Source organism: Microchirus variegatus (genome assembly GCF_963457635.1).
Source record: "Microchirus variegatus genome assembly, chromosome: 9".
Classification (NCBI taxonomy): domain Eukaryota; kingdom Metazoa; phylum Chordata; class Actinopteri; order Pleuronectiformes; family Soleidae; genus Microchirus; species Microchirus variegatus.
Window position 1 is genome coordinate 960,001 of NC_139810.1, and position 20,000 is coordinate 980,000.

The 20,000-nt window shown below is 40.6% G+C and overlaps 1 protein-coding gene across 1 annotated transcript in view; it reads right to left on the reverse strand.

Moving 5' to 3' along the window:
• Positions 1–3,050: 3,050 nt before the first annotated feature.
• Positions 3,051–20,000, reverse strand: part of acss2 (acyl-CoA synthetase short chain family member 2) — a 24,447-nt gene continuing 7,497 nt past the window's right edge. The window contains exons 7-19 of the mRNA XM_083895265.1: positions 18,036–18,144; positions 17,750–17,803; positions 14,295–14,432; positions 12,601–12,771; positions 11,846–11,979; positions 10,591–10,723; positions 10,368–10,424; positions 9,379–9,459; positions 9,157–9,265; positions 7,563–7,631; positions 7,181–7,357; positions 5,778–5,852; positions 3,051–4,158 (exon numbers count right to left, since the gene is read on the reverse strand). Coding sequence (XP_083751391.1) covers positions 4,031–4,158; positions 5,778–5,852; positions 7,181–7,357; positions 7,563–7,631; positions 9,157–9,265; positions 9,379–9,459; positions 10,368–10,424; positions 10,591–10,723; positions 11,846–11,979; positions 12,601–12,771; positions 14,295–14,432; positions 17,750–17,803; positions 18,036–18,144 — 1,435 coding nt within the window. The 3' untranslated portion in view covers positions 3,051–4,030. The remainder of the gene's footprint in view (positions 4,159–5,777; positions 5,853–7,180; positions 7,358–7,562; positions 7,632–9,156; positions 9,266–9,378; positions 9,460–10,367; positions 10,425–10,590; positions 10,724–11,845; positions 11,980–12,600; positions 12,772–14,294; positions 14,433–17,749; positions 17,804–18,035; positions 18,145–20,000) is intronic.

Consider the following 20,000-nt stretch of genomic DNA (forward strand, 5'->3'; position numbering starts at 1 on the left):
TTGTCCACTGAAGCTTCAAATATGGACGACGCGAGCAGCTGAGCAACTGTGTGATGAGACGCCGCGGTGCGACGCCGAACGCCGTCCCCCGGCGACTGATCCCGTTTCCTCCTCGTTATTCAGACGCCCTCGGCCTCGTCTTCATTCATCCTTTCGTTTTCAGAGCGCTTACGCGACCAAACGCTGTGACCTTCTCGTCTCGGTGGATTTCCACATGGATGAAATGTGAGGCGACGACTCACAAACGCGTCTCTGACTCACACCAAAAGGCAGAGGCTGGTGTTTTTCAGAGGGGTGCTGAGGCTTTTCAGCTCTTCTGTGTGTGGGCGTATACATATATACGTATACGCATATATACATACATATATATACGTATAAGCATATATACATATATATACGTATACGCATATATATACATACATATATATACATATACGCATACATACATACATATATATGTATACGTATACGCATATATACGTATACGCATATATACATACATACATACATACATATATGTATACGCATATATACATACATACATATACGTATACGCATAAATACATACATATACGTATACGCATATATGCATACATATACGTATACGCATATATGCATACATATACGTATACGCATATATGCATACATATACGTATACTTATATATGCATACATACATATACGTATATATACATACATATATACCTATACGCACTTACACATACATATACGTATACGCATATATACGTAGATATACCTATATGTACATATACGTACACGCATATATGCATACATATACGCATATATACATACATATATACATAAACGCATATATATATACACGTATATATGCATACATATATGTATGTATATGCATAAATACATACATATATGTATATACGCACACACATATGCATATACATATATATACACAATATATATACTGTATAATTAGATTGGTGTAGAAATTGTATTGATGTAAAATACACACTATAGTTTATATTTCTGTTACCAAGCAACACTCAAGTGGTCAAAAAAATTGATATTTGATCTATTTAAAATAAATAATAATACAAATATATAAAATAATACCTTGTGATTTCTATACAAATAAACAGTATATAGAGTATCATAAAAGTAGAAAAATACGCACAATATTATATATTTTGAGGAAAAAAAGTCAGTTGGGACTTTGTATTGTTTTAAAATTCATCTTTAAAAAAATCTATCGACGGCAAATCCTGGAAGTGAATTCAACCAAATGCTGTGAATGAGGTTTTACAGTGTAACGTGTGATGGACTCACCAGAGCGTGGAGACGTGAACGTGACGTCAGCCTCAGCCTCTGGATCGTGTTTGAGTCCAGTTTAAACTTCACGAGGCAGAGATTCTCCTCAGACTTCACAGGAACAAACACACACGCAAACAAACGCACAACAGCAAAAAAACTCAACTCAACAATTTGACCGAAAACATGACGTTAAACACAAAACTCAACATTATGACAGAAAAACCCCCATGTATTAATGTTTTATTTATCACAATAAATTAATGTGATCATTTAAAGTTTGACGACGCTAATGCTAAAACTGAAGTTTGTAAACCACTCACTCTCCCACACCAAAGTCCATAGAGAAAACGAGTGATTTTAGTGTGTGAGGACGCAGGAGCTGCTGGTCCTCTGCTGCCTCGTGTGGTCACATTGTGTCACTAAAGTAAGTCTAAATTAAACATTTTAAAAGCCGAATTTGACAAATCAGACATTGCAACTCCTGTGAACTCCTGTGTGCTGTGATGTTAAAATCACTGGTTTACTCTATGGGCTTTAGCGTGGGAGAGTGAGTGACTTTGGTGTGGGAGAGTGAGTGGTTTAAAAACGTCAGTTTCCACAAGGAAAAGTCTATCTAATGGCGAAATAAAGACGCGAACATGGTGTTCAAGAATCTCATACGACGATCACTAGGTTTTCCTTCAACTTTGAAAACAACTAAATAAAAGAGTTCATAATCAGACAACAGCACAACTTTAACTCCAAAAACATTAAAGTTATTTTCCATGTACAGAATCTGCAAAGTGTTTAAAATAAATACTTTTTTTTTTGTTTATTTCTTTATTATTCGCGGCGTCCCCTCAGAAAATCGGCTGCTGCAGTTGTGACTCACCCTTTTGGTAAAAGTGTCAAACACTGCCCTCTAGTGGATATGAGCGAGTATTACAACCAGTGTCACTCACCTCCAGGACATCGGTCGTTGAGAAAAATGAGTTTCTTTGGTCGATTTGCAGACGTTTGGGACGCAGCAGTTGCCTTTTATTCACCTTTTTCGTAAAATGATCATGAGCGTCAGTTTTCCCTTAAAGGAGCAGTGAAAACACAGCGGTGGAGGCAGTAGTCATGTCCATTTACTGTCGTCGCACAAACACAGAACACAGTCAGAGATTAAACACACACACGCACGTCTTTCCTTCACCTGAATCAAACACACAAACGAAAACACTGTAAGTAATAAGCCGCGGCACTATGTTGTTCTTTGACAGTATTATTATTATTATTATTATTATTATTATGGTAGTGCACTGAGCTCTGCTGTTACTGACATTGGCACATCGAGACCCACACGAGATAAAAGATTTAAAAAAAAATAATAATCCAAAGGAAAAGGACAACGAGGATCAGGAGATTCTCCAGATAATTGAAGTCTTACGTTAAGATTTTAATAAATGACAGAAGCTTCACAACCATCTCATCTGTACGGAGCCCCCGAAGTGACATGAGAAAAAAAAAATAATAATTCAAAAAAAAAATTTTAATTGAAAAAAGAAATTAAATTATTTTTTGAAATTGAAAAAAAACAAAAAAAAATTGGGGAAAACTAGAGATTTCGAGTTTCTCAAATTCTCGAGTTTCAAAGTCGAGATCTCGAGTTTCCAAATGTATTTATTCATTTTTTCTCACGTCACTTCGGGGGCTCCGTACATCTGTGACGTCTGACGCGTCTTTATCTCACTGTGAGACAGGAAACTGAAGGAAACCACTCACTCTCCCACACCAAAGCCCATCGAGGAAATCAGTGATTTTATTTTGTGGGCTCACAGGAGCTGCTGGTCCTCTGCTGCCTCGTGTGGTCACTTTGTGTCACTGAGTTAAGTCTAAATTAAATACTTTAAAAGGCGAATTTGACAAAATCCAACATTATTGTTGTTGGATCAACAACTCCTGTGAACTCCTGTGTGCTGTGATGTTAAAATCACTGGTTTTCTCTATGGGCTTTGGTGTGGCAGAGTGAGTGGTTTACAAACTTCAGTTTCCCGTCCAACAGCGAGGTATAAACGTGATCATGCGACGTAAATATCGTAGACTGTGTCCTCTGACGACACACTTCACTCTTCAAAAAGAAAAAAAAACCTGAACTATGCCTTTATTAAGTATCTGTGACGTCACCGACCGATCACCACCTGGCTCTAATATTTTCCCGTACAAATTATTTTCAAAGTTTCTACGTCAAAACTACAGAGAAAAATAAACAGACACAAAAATAACATCCTCTAAATTCTCTCCCGAAACCCAACATACAGATATGTAAATCCTTTCAAAAAACAAAAAAAAAAACAATAATTAACTCGTAGAAACCGGAAGCGTAAGCATATTTAGCTAATGACCTGCGTTTGGCGCTGAGCGACGTTCTCAGACGGAGACGCTCACCCTTTCACCTCAGACACAGCGACTTTGCGCGTTAGCGTATTTCTGCAAGTTTGTTTTGGGCTAAAAAAAAAGCACAAAGATAAAATAAGATGAAGCGTCTTCCACGTCCACCGCAGGTCCACTAGAGGGCGGTCTTACCCAAAAACAACCTCTGGCTCCTCCTACGTTTATTCTGTCGTACGGCGTGCGTCTTCATCGCGGGGAGCCAGACGTTGTTTTTGTGAGAAAAGACCGCGTTCGTCTAACATTCTCCTCGTCGTCGTCGTCTTCTTCCCGTCTCGTTGCGATCTTTTTTTTTTGGCGGTGTGTCAGAGCGAGGACCTCGGACTCCGTCACACGGCGGCACAGTGTCTGTTCTGGAAAAGCTGCTCGACCACGGACGAGTCGGCCAGCGTGGAGATGTCGCCCAGGTCGCGCTCGTCACAGGCGATTTTGCGGAGAACCCTTCGCATGATCTTACCTGCAGGGGGCGAACGGACTCATTATCTTCAGCAGGTCAACTGACCGTTTTATTTAAAATCCATAGTTATCACGGTTTGTTTCAGTTTGAACGACATTTTAAATTTAGCCAAAAAAAACAGCGTTAGCGAGCGTGTTTTATTTTTTTTGTGGACGATTTGTCGCCAAATGCTGCTTCAGGTTCTTTGTGCGTTTTCTCTTTGAATCTTTTATCTTAGTATCGGTATCGGCAGCCTCAGCGACATGGATGCTACTGGCTAGCAGCACAACATATTATGGCGATATTTACTCGTTTATTTAAATGCGACTTTTTGCTGAAAATTTGCGTAAAACTGACGATACAGAGGAGAACGCACATCCACAGCGCGTCAAAGATTAGAGGAGCAGCTTCGAGATACGTTCAAGGAACCTAGTAAATGTCATAATTGTGACAGTGTCAGATGTGGCAAAGTGGAAACTTGGGAATTTTAGGGATTAAAACTTGCGATGTTGATCAAAATCATTGATGTGGTCTTTTTGCAGTTTGCGAGGGATTCAAAGGTGCAGACTCCGCAAAATTAAATTTCAATGTTACCTTAAAAAGTCCAAGTTGCCCTTAGTTTTTAAGTTCCTTAATGAATTAAATTTTGTGCACTTTTATGGAATCCGCAGCCTCAGCGACATGGATGCTACCGGCTAGCAGCACAACAAATTATGGCCATATTTACTCGTTTATTTAAATGTGACTTTTTGCTGAAATTTGCATAAAACTGACGATACAGAGGAGAACGCACGGCTACAGCGCGTCAAAGATTAGAGGAGCAGCTACGAGATATGTTCAAGGAACCTAGTAAATTGCATAATTGCCAAAAACATACTTTCAAAATGCTAGCTACTGCTGCCACCTTGAGGGTTAGGGTAGAGGTAGTAGATGCACGGAGCTGAAATATAATCCAGCTCAACGACTTCTGTGTCAGATGTGGCAAAGTGGAAACTTGGGACTTTTAGGGATTCAAACTTGCAAACTTTTTGCACTTAGCGAGGGATTCAACGGTGCAGTCTCCGCAAAATTAAATTTCCCTTAGGTTTTCCATTCGTTTGAATTGTCAACGCTACCTTAAAAAGTCCAAGTTGCTCTTAGTTTTTAAGTTCCTTAATGATTTAAAATTGTATGCACTTTTATGGTATCGGCAGCCTCAGCGACATGGATGCTACTGGCTAGCAGCAAAACAAATGATGGCAATATTTACTCGTTTATCTAAACGTAAAACTGACGATACAGAGGAGAACGCACGGCTACAGCGCGTCAAAGATTAGAGGAGCAGCTATGAGATACGTTCAAGGAACCTAGCAAATTTCATAATTTCCAAAAACATACTTTCAAAATGCTAGCTACTGCTGCTGCTGCCACCTTGAGGTAGTAGACGCATATTAGATGCATATATGATATTTATCAGAACTGAAACTCTATAACTGACTGTTTATTGCTAGCGCTAACGTTAGCAGCCTGAAATCCGAGTCGATGAGAGACGGTACTTCTGTATTTTGTTTTTTTGTTTTGTTACGCAACACATTCTCACAGTCGAGGTAAAACTAGCGCCTCGTCAGTGGCGTCAGAGTTCACGTTTCCCGTTCACTCACCAGATCGGGTCTTGGGGAGTCCCGGAGCGTTCTGGATGAAGTCCGGTGTAGCTATGGCACCGATCTTCTCACGAACTGTGGAGAAACAACAAACGTGAACAAAATCAGACTCGCAACAAACAAAGTTTCATGGAAGACTTTTTTAAAATTAGCGTCAGACACAAAACCGGGACGGACTTTGGCGTCGAGACCTTTATAAAGAATCAAAAGCCTGATTAAACGACAGCCTTAAATACGACTGTTCATCTGGATTTGTCTCTTAAGGGAACAAAATTCTGTTTGTATCCGGTCCGTTGTTGTTCAACGCTCGACTCACGCTACTGTAACATGAAAGGAGAGTTTTTAAAGCATTAGACAAAGATCGGTGTTGAAATAATTGAACGTCTGAGCGCTGAATGGTGGAAAGAGAAAAAGAACTGAAACTGCCGTGGATCAGGTCTCTAATCTGTTCTGAAGACGACTTGCGTTCATGCTCAGTAAAGTGTACGAAAACCACCTCGGAACCTGGTTCCTGTGATCGGTTCTGGGGACCGGTTCAGGACCGCGCTTACTTGAGTGCGGGGTCTCTGCAGGTTTCAACAAATCAAATTTAAGACTTTTTAAGACTTTGTTTTTAAGACCATAATGAATGCAATTTAAGACCCATTTGGCAAAAAAGTACAAAAGACACGAAGGAAATTTAGAGCCACAAATCATCAAACTTGCACTTACCCATCTTATGCAAGCAGTTCGTCTTCGCTGTGGGCTTTCATTAAGTTTTCTCCGCTGCTATGCTAAGCTATAACACACCGCGGCGCGCGCACAGCACGCTAGCTAGTGGTGCTCGATAAACTGTCGCCGGGCAGCACAGGTGACCTACTTTAGTTCCGTGTTGTTGTTATGCTAGCGCATCCTCAAAAATAGAAACATTTCAAAGCGAGACTGAAGTTTATGCACGTTTTAAATAAAAGTAACGTTAATAGACCTTTTAAAAATCGTATTTAAGACCGTGAATTTCAGACATTTTAAGACTGGATTTCAGACTTTTTAAGACCACGCGGACACCCTGTGAGCTACGGGAACATTCACGACCTGAAGCGACAGAAATAATTACCGTTTACATTTTAATTTCAGGTCGAATAAACTTGAGGAATTGTTATACGTGGTGTTTTGTCACCGACTGGTGATCACGGTTAGCATCCGTGGCGCAGCGACAGGTTAGCATGTTGCGGTGCGAGTAAGTTCGGGAGAAACCTGCCAAGAACGCTGGTGTCAATACGCCGCGTTTCCTGAAACAATGTTGTAGCTAACGGTAAAAGTAAAAGATGGAGAATAGAGAAGGTTCGGCGCAATTTGATCTGATCGACGATGCGGAGAAACATCAGATCTCCTCGTCTCCTCATCCAGGACTCGGTTTCACCGACCTTGTTTCTTGAGCTCAGCCTCCAGCTCGCGGCTGTACGCCACGCCGTCGGTGAGCGTGACGAAGCAGTAGAGACTCTCTCCTTTGACGGGATGCGGTCGGCCGACCACCGCGGCCTCTGCGACCGACCGGTGCTCGACCAGAGCCGACTCCACCTCGGCTGTACTCAGCAAATGACCTGAGGAGGAGACGGAGACGTCAGTCTTCGACACTTTAAAGGTCTCAGTCGGTGCCAAACCATTTAAATACTGAATTAATTATCACGCTTCAGAGTCCAAACCTTCAAATTAAAATTGTAAGAGGGTCATTTCCTGCAGCAGTAACACTGTAATCTTTGCAAATAACTTTTTTTTCAGTGAATTCTAAATGGAAAGACCTTTTACCTGAGACATTCAGCATGTCGTCTATCCTCCCTGTTATCCAGTAATAGCCGTCCTCGTCTCTACGGCAACCTGGAGATCAAAGTATATCATTTACGACGTGCAGCTGAGAGGAAGTGAGTCCACACAAGACGCACCAACATCCTCTGATTCACTTCATCTGAGTGTTTCATTACATTATCTTCACTACTTCTTTATCCACATTCTCTCCTCCATCCTTAAAATGATACTTCAGGTTTATTTAAGTATGAAAAAAAGACTTGTTTTAAGTCTAATATGTCTTAAGAACATGTTCATGTCTTTATTTCACTGTTAAACAGACTTTTACAACAGGAAATTGAAGTTTGTAAACCACTCACTCTCCCACACCAAAGTCACTCACTCTCACACACCAAAGTCACTCACTCTCACACACCAAAGTCACTCACTCTCTCACACCAAAGTCACTCACTCTCCCACACCAAAGTCACTCACTCTCCCACACCAAAGTCACTCACTCTCCCACACCAAAGTCACTCACTCTCTCACACCAAAGTCACTCACTCTCCCACACCAAAGTCACTCACTCTCTCACACCAAAGTCACTCACTCTCCTCACACCAAAGTCACTCACTCTCACACACCAAAGTCACTCACTCTCCAGCACCAAAGTCACTCACTCTCCCGCACCAAAGTCACTCACTCTCCCGCACCAAAGTCACTCACTCTGCCACACCAAAGTCACTCACTCTCCCACACCAAAGTCACTCACTCTCGCACACCAAAGTCACTCACTCTCCTCACACCAAAGTCACTCACTCTCCTCACACCAAAGTCACTCACTCTCACACACCAAAGTCACTCACTCTCCCGCACCAAAGTCACTCACTCTCCCGCACCAAAGTCACTCACTCTCCCGCACCAAAGTCACTCACTCTCCCACACCAAAGTCACTCACTCTCGCACACCAAAGTCACTCACTCTCGCACACCAAAGTCACTCACTCTCCTCACACCAAAGTCACTCACTCTCCTCACACCAAAGTCACTCACTCTCACACACCAAAGTCACTCACTCTCCCACACCAAAGTCACTCACTCTCCCGCACCAAAGTCACTCACTCTCCCGCACCAAAGTCACTCACTCTCCCGCATCAAAGTCACTCACTCTCCCACACCAAAGTCACTCACTCTCCCACACCAAAGTCCATAGAGTAAACCAGTGATTTTAACATCACAGCACACAGGAGTTCACAGGAGTTGTTGATCCACTGCTGCCTCCATCACTAACTTACAATGACTGATTTTAGTGAATTCGGCTTTTAAAGTATTTAATTTAGACTTAACTCAGTGACACAAAGTGACCACACGAGGCAGCAGAGGACCAGCAGCTCCTGTGTCCCTGTGAGCTAAAATCACTGGTTCTCTCTATGGGCTTTGGTGTGGGAGAGTGAGTGGTTTACAAACTTCAGTTTCCTGTTGTCAAAGTCTGTCTAACAGTGAAATAAAGACGTGAACACGTTCTTTAAGATGATCATAAATGATGCAGACGTTTTACTTAAAGTACTTAAACTATCTGTTTAAAGTTCAAAAACCAGCACCAGTATCTCCTGCCTCACCGTCTCCTGTGACGTAATATCCTGGAAACTTCTGGAAGTAGGTGGTTTCAAACCTCTGGTGGTTTCCGTACACTGTTCTCATCACGCCGGGCCACGGCTGTTTGAAAACCTGTTCACACACACACACACACACAGTAGACAGTAGTGACACGTCAACGACCAACGACACGACACACGATGACGGTTTATTAAAATTCACTGCGACGTCATCGTTATCCTGACCAGATATCCTTCACTCGGCCCCTCCAGCTCCTCTCCCGACTCATTCAAGATGGCCGGCACCACGCCGAAGAACGGGAACGTCTGGAGGACAGGAATGAAACCACATGGGGAAATATGTCAGACCACCATTTTGTTTTCGTGAGGACATCTGAAGACACTGGTAGAAGACCTTGTACCAAGGTTCCACACACTAATGCTGCTCTTCTATCATACAGTTCTTCTTCAGTGCGTTTGTTTTTTTTTACCTCCTGCTCTGACCAGTGTTGTTGTTTTCGTCAACGATGGCGAAATCTTTTTGTCGACGCCACTTTTTTTCATGACGATAACGAGACGGTGACGAGATAAACGCGGCTCTTTGATGACTAAAACACGACGAGACTTGTGTGAGTTTTCGTTGACGAGACGAAAATGTTAGCGTGTGGTCTGTCAGACGTTTGAAACATGACTGAAATTGAATGAAGATGGACAAGGAAACCCACAGAAGAACTAAACTGTGGCTGTACTTGTTAACAAAGACGGAGACAGACACAGATCTCACTTCTGCTATGCGAGTGGACTCGTTAGCATTTTAAGCTAGCGATCTTTATGCTAACGTGTTAGCAAACAACAAACCGATGGATTATTTAGCGGCAGAAAGAAAGCAGGACATGACATTAACTGTGGACACAGTAGTTAGTAGTAGTGGCTAAAGTTAGCTTTTGTAACGCTCACATCACCCCCGTGGTCACGATGGTCTTCTTTCAGCAGTGCCGTCTGTTAAATATGGACATTTTAGACATTTGCTTTGCTAAATGTTGGAGAGGAACGTTAATGTTTCCAGGATTTTTAAGTCTTTTTCACTTTAATCTACAGTTAAAGGACATCGTTGGCTTTTTAATTATTACAAATAACACATTTTTCTTCTCAGAAACTTGATAAAGTTGCTTAAACGTACGTCTTTTTCGGTTTCATTAAATGTGAAAACCCAGTTTGTGCGTCTCATTACTCACGGCAGATCCTGGTTTCATGGGCGTCGCTGCAGGCAGAGGAGTCAACACGTGTCCACCCTGAAAGACAACACTGCACATTTAATGTGAATCCGACATGGTGTGGTGTGGTGTGGTGCGAGTGACCTGTGTTACCACCAGGGGGAGCCACAACTCTAGTCAGCAAACACCTGCTCTTACGACCGTTTTTAAGCTTGTAGGAAGTAAGGAAACGGGGGGAACTCACAGTTTCCGTCTGCCAGAAGGTGTCTACGATGGGACACCTGCTCTCCCCCACCACGGTGTAGTACCACTGCCAGGCCTCAGGGTTGATGGGCTCACCCACAGTGCCCAGGACCTTCAGAGAGTCTCGCTTATACCTGTGGACGCATGTTACACAGTGTTGTTGTTGTTGTTGTTGTTGGGTCAAATTCTGTGAGCATTCACACTGGAATGACGAGACTGAATGTTGGTCTTATACGTGAACTGTTCAGCTGTTCATGAGTCATTTTCACTCAAATTAGACCCATGTCTAATTAGGGCCATTTTCAAAAACTTTCAAGGATTTCAAGGACCCATTGGAACCCTGAAGGGGACACCAGTGGCAGGAGACATTTACCTAAATATCAACTTCAATTCGTTATGAACAACATTCAAGCACTTTGAAGGACCCAGGTCTGTTTAGACTGATTTTCAAAAACTTTCAAGGGTCTTGATTTTTTATTTTTTTTCAAATTCACAAACTTTCAAGGACCTGTGGGAACCTCTTTCTCTTCTGACTCCACCCCTCTATCACTCTACTTCCTGTTCTATTTTTGCTCCTTTCACCACAACCTGCCTAGGCACATCTTTCAGTCTTGTTCTGTCAGATGATGGGGATTTTCCAGCTCGACTCTTTTTGGCTACAAACTTTCAAGGATTTCAAGGACCCATTGGAACCCTGAAGGGTACACCAGTGGCAGGAGACATTTACCTAAATACCTAAACTTCACTTCTTTATGCACAACATTCAAGCACTTATAAGGACCCAGGTCTGTTTCGGGCTGATTTTCAAAAACTTTCAAGGGTCTTGATTTTTTTTTTTTTTTCAAATTCACAAACTTTCAAGGACCTGTGGGAATCTCTTTCTCTTCTGACTCCACCCCTCTATCACTCTCCTTCCTTTTCTGTTTTTTTTCTCCTTTCACCACAACCTGTCTAGGCACATATTTCAGTCTTGTTCTGTCAGATTTGTGATTTTCCAGCTCGACTCAGTTTGGCATCAGTCACGTTGTTTTCCATGACTTCATAGCTCCTCCTTAACGTGGGCGGAGTCTATTAAGGGCATTGCTACTGCTGCAATTCTTTCCCAATCACAAACCTTCGAGGATTTCAAGGAGCCGTGGGAACCCCGTAATTAATTCCCCATGTAAAAGTTTCCTCATTTCGACATCGACGTCCTGTTCCTCTGCTGCTGCAGCACTCGCTCACGTGTCGGTGAAGAGGAGGAGAACGTGACTCACTTCTGCACAGGCTCGCTGCCGTACTTCATCAGCATCCTGATGGCCGTCGGCGCCGTGTAGAACTTGGTCACGCGGTATTTGTCGACGACCGCCCACATGCGACCCACGTCCGGGTACGTGGGCAGACCCTCGAACTGAGACAGTGACACACAAGAGTTTAACACACACGAGAACACTGATATTTGATGAAGCCACAGTTAATTAAGAGTCCACAACAGACGTTTGGCCAATTTGCATAAATAATAATAAGCAAATTATCACAAATAACACATTTTTGATCTCAGAAACGTGATAAAGTTACTTAAATGTACGTATCTTTTTTTTCCTGCTTCTTAAATGTCTATTTCTGGCTTCTTTGCTCCATATCACAAAGAAACTTTAATAATTTTTGGTTTTTGTGGACAAATCATCATCATTGTCATCAATATTTTTAAATATTCTATGACACGTTATATGTTTTGATTGTGACTTTACACATCATTCCACATTAAAACAAGCACTTTTACTTTGAAATTCTGTGAGAAATCTTAGCGAATATATAAAAACATTTTTTGGAGGGGGGGGGGTGGTATCTAGAAAGGCCCCCTCTTGACCTGATTAGACGCCCCCCCCCCCCCAGGTCATTTGAGTTTGACACCCCTGCTTTTTAAGATGGGGGGGGAATACTTGGCTAAATAAATGATATAATCCCTGTATACGTTGGATTGCAAACCAGTCCCAGTGACACGGAGAAATCCCGCGGTCCCTGAACTCACCAGCACACTGGTGGCGCCGTTGGCGAGCGGCCCGTAGGTGATGTACGTGTGTCCGGTGATCCAGCCGATGTCGGCCGTGCACCAGTACACGTCGTCCGGCTGGTAGTCGAACACCAGTTTGAAGGTGGTGGCGGCGTAGATCATGTAACCGCTGACGGTGTGAAGAACGCCCTGAAGAAGAAGAAGAAGAAGAAATTACATTTCTGTGGAAAATATTGTTTGTTTTCATATTGTACTGTTCTTGTTAACGCATGGTTATTATTTATCATCCTTATCTTTACCGTCTCGCTGCTGTGACGCTGTAAATCTTATCTTAAAAACTGGCCGATATAAAGACTAACATATTTCCAATTTATCTAACTATTTACTATCTTATAAATCTTTATTTTTCTGCCGTTCACTGTAGCATGAAGGGTTAACTGATTATTAATCTATTACTTGAATCATTTCTCAGCTATTTTGATCATCTATTTATCGGTTTGAGTGATTTGATAAATAATTAAAACCAGATTGTGTGATTCATACATATATATATACATACATACACACATATGTACATATATACACACATATATACGTATACATAGATACACATATATATATACATACATACATACATATATATACGTATATACATACATACATACATATATATACGTATATATACATACATACATATACGTATATATACATACATACATATACGTATATATACATACATACATATACGTATATATACATACATACATACATACATATACGTATATATACATACATACATACATATACGTATATATACATACATACATACATATACGTATATATACATACATACATATACGTATATATACATACATACATACATATACGTATATATACATACATACATACATATACGTATATATACATACATACATATACGTATATATACATACATACATACATATACGTATATATACATACATACATACATATACGTATATATACATACATACATACATATACGTATATATACATACATACATACATATACGTATATATACATACATACATATACGTATATATACATACATACATATACGTATACATACATACATACATATACATATACATACATACATACATATACGTATACATACACGTATATATACATACATACATATACGTATACATACATACATACATATACGTATACATACATACATATACGTATATATACATACATACATATACGTATATATACATACATACATATACGTATATATACATACATACATATATATACGTATATATACATACATACATATACATACATACATATATACATATACATACATACACATACATACATATATATATACATACATACATATACATACATATATACATACATACATATACATACACATATATATACACATATATACACACATATATATATACACATATATACACACATATATACATACATATATACATACATACGTACGTGTATATATATATATATATATATATAAATTCTTAAATGTGAATAAGTTCTTGTTTCTTCACCTAACATAAAGAAATCATTAAAACTGAATCATTATGAATAGAGGATATTAAAAGCTCGGTCTGAGGTTTTTGTAAAAATCGACATCAGATCTTCAAAATAAAAGACAAACATCTTGTGAATTGGTCTTCACAAAGTCACTAACCTTTGGTTTGCCAGTGGAGCCGCTGGTGTAGAGGATGAAGAGTGGATCTTCAGACTGACACCACTCCGGTTCACACTCGTCTGAGGCTCCGCCCACCAGAGTGAGCCAACACAAGTCCACGTCGGGGTTCCACGGAACCTGGTGCGACAAAAAAATATATTTATTTTTTAAAAAACAGCGCACGTGCACAAAATACAAACACGTGGAACTATCAAGCGACTCTCGTCAACGAGAAAAGTCTGCATGCGTTTAAAAACAAACGTCTCTACGAACAAAAGCACAAAGAAGTCAAAGAGTTAGTTCAGTGAAAAGAGAGAAGAGGAATGTTACAAACTTCAGTTCTAACTTATTCCATTTGTCGATCAGAGCTCACTCACTTCCTGTCTGACAGGAAACAAAAAAAACTAGACATTTTAGCTGGTCCAGACATTTCCTGCAGCCAGGAAGCAGCAGATCAACGTTCACGCATATTAACGCATGCCGCGTTTCCATGACGACTGACCGCGTGACGTCATGTTTACGCGACTAACCTGATTGTTAAAATTATTCTGTAAAGTAACGCTAAACTTTAAAAACAGAGGCGCACATACGCAGTACACAGGTGTGCTAACGTTATTTGTTAGCGCTGCTCTTTTCCTGTAATAAACAGACCGCTCCAGTTCCACTGTAGGCTAACGCTAACGGGCGCTAAAGGAGCTAACGCAGGTAACGGAGCTAAACGGTAAACGGTGCCCGGACTCCGGTGCCGCGTATTTTTCCAGTCAGTCGTCATGGAAACGTGTAATGCGCTAATGTTGACGCCGCTAACCGCAGTTAACGCGCTCGGCACTATTAAAAATATGATAAAAGTAGAGAGCTTCAGCGAGGAGAGATTTCTATCGGCTCGTTTACAGCCACTAGGAGGTTTTTGAGCATAAAAACAAGTTATTGTATGTAAGTAGACCTCCATAACTAACATATATGTGCAACAGGACCACTCTATGGGAGCTTTAATTTAATCCGTTAATGAAAATGTCTATTTTTTGCCTGGCGATTATCGATTATCGCATTTCGCGAGGAAGGACGATGGCGACATGTCACCAAATTGATATTTGGACGCGGCCTTAAAGCGAGCGAGTGAGTGAGCTCTTTTCACAGTCACAGACCTGGTGTCGTTCACGAAGCTCATGCTTTAAAGCAGGGGTTCTCAAAGTGTTGATACCCAAGGGCCAATTTAGGAACCCAACATTGGACTGAGGGCCGCCAAAGGTAAAATACAGAAAGAAATCCAATTTGTAATCATTTTAATGACCAGATTGCAGTTCTACAGTTTAGCTAGTTTAGTAATATAAGCGTTAATATAATGTAATTCAAGCGTTAATATAATAACGCTTTATAATATATGTATTTTGGCCATTGTTCTTACCTTCTAGTTACAGGTTAATACCAAGTAACACATTTCTGTTACCATATATTTACTGGGTAAATAGCTAGTAATTGAGGGCTGTAGCTACCTGCTTATTACCAGCTTATAACACAATAATACACTAAAATTCACCATATAGAAACCAGGTAAATACCCAGTATTTTTGTTTACACTTATTGGTCTGTATCCAGTAATGTCCAATCAACATTTAACAAGCTTAGTAGCTCCTGGATTAAAACTATCAACTGTAATTCACTGGGGGGGGCCGCCAGAAATGTTTCTGCGGGCCGCCATTGGCCCCGGGGCCGCACTTTCAGAACCAATGCGTTAAACGTTAAATGACGATGCACAGGAGTCGCTTCACGTACGACCAAACGCCGTTTCCTCGTCGCTCAGATTAAACTGAGCCGACGATGAGAAAGAGTGAGAGAGAGAGAGGAAACACCAGGATTCACTAAACCTAAACACAAGCAGAGAAGAATCGGAACAGAAAGAATCAGGAGTCTCTGTCTGTGGAACTAGATATAATGAGATAGCAGCTTAACGAATAGTGAAAATAATCGACACTACTTTGAAAAAGGGGTTTAAAGCGACAGTTCAAATCCTCCCGATTCTTTCCGACCGGTGAGTACAAGAGAAAAGTGTCAGCTACGTTATTAATGGAAAACAAGACGACACACTTCAGACACAGGGTTACTTCAGTCTAAAGAACACTCCTCCTCCTCGCCACCGGAGGGCGGTCAAAGGAGAAAAGTGTTCACGACAACAAAGAGAGTGTGTTAATACAAATCCACAGAATTTACATTTTATTCTGATGAGTTCAGACGCTTCAGGAGGAACATGAGCCAAACTGTCAGTGCGATAAATGCAGACGCTCTGTGAAGCTCATAAAATCTACATCGGTTTAAGAGTCAAGGTTCACAATGTTTGTGTAAACCACTCACTCTCCCACACCAAACCCCATAGAGAAAATCAGTGATTTTAGCTCGCGGGGACACAGGAGTTGCTGGTCCTCTGCTGCCTCGTGTGGTCACTTTGTGTCACTGAGTTAAGTCTAAATGAAATATTTTAAAAGCCGAATTTTACAAAATAAGACATAAGTTAGTGATGGAGGCAGCAGTGGATCAACAACTCCTGTGAACTCCTGTGTCTCTGTGATGTTAAAATCACTGGTTTTCTCTATGGGGTTTGGTGTGGGAGAGTGAGTGACTTTGGTGAGGGAGAGTGAGTGACTTTGGTGTGGGAGAGTGAGTGACTTTGGTGTGGTTTTACAGAGGTTTACACTCTTTATTTTCCTCTTAAGAGACGACTACAGCTTTAGACGAGCATTCTCTTCACAGGAAATGCAAGCTCTTGTGTCTCTGAGGACTAAAATCACTGATTCTACCGATGGACTTTGGTGTGGGAGAGTGAGAGAAAAAAGGCTGACTAACAGCGACGTTAAGCGGCAAACATATGCTTAAAGGGATACTTCACCGATTTACATGTGGCTTTGTATTGCTAGAATAGTAGTATTATATGATACAGTATTATTATTATTATATTAGTATTATATATTGTTTTTTTGTTTTGTTTTGTTTTTAGATGTGCTTCCCTCCCTCAGTTTTGACTCACAGTAGGGCAAATTTGGAAAAGGGAAAACAATTTATTTATTTATTTAAAAAGTAAATAAATACATAAATACTACTTCTATTCTTGCAATACAAAGCCACGTGCAAATGGGTGAAGTATCCCTTTAAGATATCTTAAACCTGATGCAGATTTTATTATTTGAGCATTTTGTATTCTTGTTTTTTTCTCTTTTTATTATTATAATAATAAGTAAGTTTGTCATGTTCCCAAATGTGGTCTGAATAATCAGGAATAAAAACTGCTGTCTGGTAAAAAACAACATTTCTAAAAGGTTTAAAGCAAAAATCAAGTTGTTTCTTCTTCTTTTTTTTACCTTTTATAAAAACAGCAGTAAGGCTGAAATTCTGCTTCAGAAAGCAACAAAACCAAAAGGTGTGATGGGACGGGATGAAGTGGAGGGAGAAGGTGATGGAAATACCTGCGGAACAGGCCGTGTTTTCTTTACTCTGTCTTTGTCTGTCTGTTTCTCCTGCTGCACAGGAGCGAGGGAATGAGGAAGAGGACGAGGACGAAGGAGAAGTTAATCAAATCAGGGAGGAAAACCAACAAATTAACCCAAACTGAAGACATGAAGCCGAGAAAGAAGGTGTTACAGAGGGTTTGTTAAGAAAATAAAAGACTGACTGAATAAATGCGATGGGATGATAAAACTACATCAGTACAAACATCACCGAAGCCTCCGCGTGTTGATGTTTGTGGTTTACCTGCAGACCAGGACACGGTCGTTTGGCCGGAGGAGACTGAGAACCTGGAGACGTCGCGTCCCCTTTGGACAAATGCTTCAGCATGATGCACTTGTTCACTGGGAAACCTCTGCGACGAAAACATGAAAAAGGACAGAGGAAGACGTCAGCAGACAGACACTGAATGTGCAGACGCGGCTTAAGATAGGAGCGTCTGTGTCCTTGGGATCTTGGTTAAAGTCAGACTTTGTCGTTGTTCTCCGGTGAGACGGAGATCTGAGTGGTAGGGCTGTAATCAACCAAAGAAACTCTTGGTCGACTAAAGCCCTGGAATTTCGACCAAAAATCCACTAATCGACGGGGGGGTACTTTGCGGGTGCGGCTCTTTTATTTTGAAAAGACCCGCAGCCGCGGCTGGAGTTCAACAGAGTCTGACGGCTCTGACAGCGTTTTGCATTACGTTCATCTGCGCAATATCATAGCCCGTGATATCAGAAAATAACTAGTATTATATCAGCACAATAACTGTTGAGGAACACAGAGCGAGACTGAACAGCGCAGCTTCGCGGCTGAGACACAAACAGACCGCGGGAGCCTGCAGTTATAAAACCAATCATTGATTATTAGACTAAAACATTGAAATATGCTCATAATTCTGATATGTTCATACTCAAAACGGACACAGCAACCTTAGCTTAGCGTTTTTAAATATGTCATGTTTGTAGTAGAGCTGTGAAAAGCAAACTGCTGCTTGCAAAGTTTGCATTCCACTTTTTTACCTTCATCTACTTTTCGAAAATGCTGCCACTCTGCTGATGTCTGACATGGATGTGACAGCAGGACTGACTGTAGCCTAGCATGAAAAGCTCAAAATTCACGTCTAATTAACGGCAACGCTGATCTGTCTGTCGCTCATGAGCCACGGAGCGACAACAACCCACTGGGCTGGACTGAACCAAAATAGTGGAAAACAAGGGGGGTGTTCTCTGAAGACAGGCTGTTACCTGCGAAGCACGGAACGCAGTTTTAAGATCATTTGAGGCGAGAAATTGGCCATTTAGAGTCTAAACATGTGCTGTGTGTGTTAAGATATGACGTATTTATAGTACGCACGCACGTTGTAAAAAAAGATTAGATTTGTATAATCTAATCTAATCTAAACAAGGGCACATTTGTGGCGGGAGACATGTCCCTAAACATCAACTGACTTTATGACCCGTATCTATTTAGGGTGATTTTCAAACACTTCACAAGGGCCTTGACAAACTTTCAGGGATTTCAACGACCCGTGAGAACTCTGTTTGCTTCAATTATGAACGACATTAAAGGTCGACCTCTAGTAAAGTTTAAAGGCCGGGCTATAAAATAAAAAGGCACAAAAAAGACTATTTATCTGTCAATACCCAATGAGCTACCATTCCCAAAAACTAAACTACAGAAATGAAATGTTTGCAACTTTTTTTTTTGTTGTCAGTTGTATGGAAGTAAATCTGTGCCATCCGAGTTTGAATTCGAATTTCTAACACTGAATTTTTTTGCATCGAAATTAGACTTTGAATTTTAATAACCGTCAAATTTCAAGCACTGTTTTTTTGCCATTGATTTTTTTTCAACGTTGAAATAAATTCAGTTGCAAAAAATTCGATGTCTCAAAAAATTCACTTGCGAAAACGTCAGTTAATATCCGGGTCACCAGAGAGAAGCAATTGATCCCTGTCTCAATTAAATTATACTTGGATGAATTGAGACAGGGATCGATTGCTTTTCTCTGGTGACCCGGATATTAACTGACGTTTTCGCAGGTGAATTTTATGAGACATCAAATTTTTTGCAACTGAATTTTTTGAGACATCAAATTTTTTGAGACATTGAATAAAAATCAATGGCAAAAAAAAACCAGTGCTTGAAATTTGATGGTTTTTAAAATTCAAAGTCTAATTTTGATGCAAAAAAATTCAGTGTTAGAAATTCGAACTTCAAACTCAG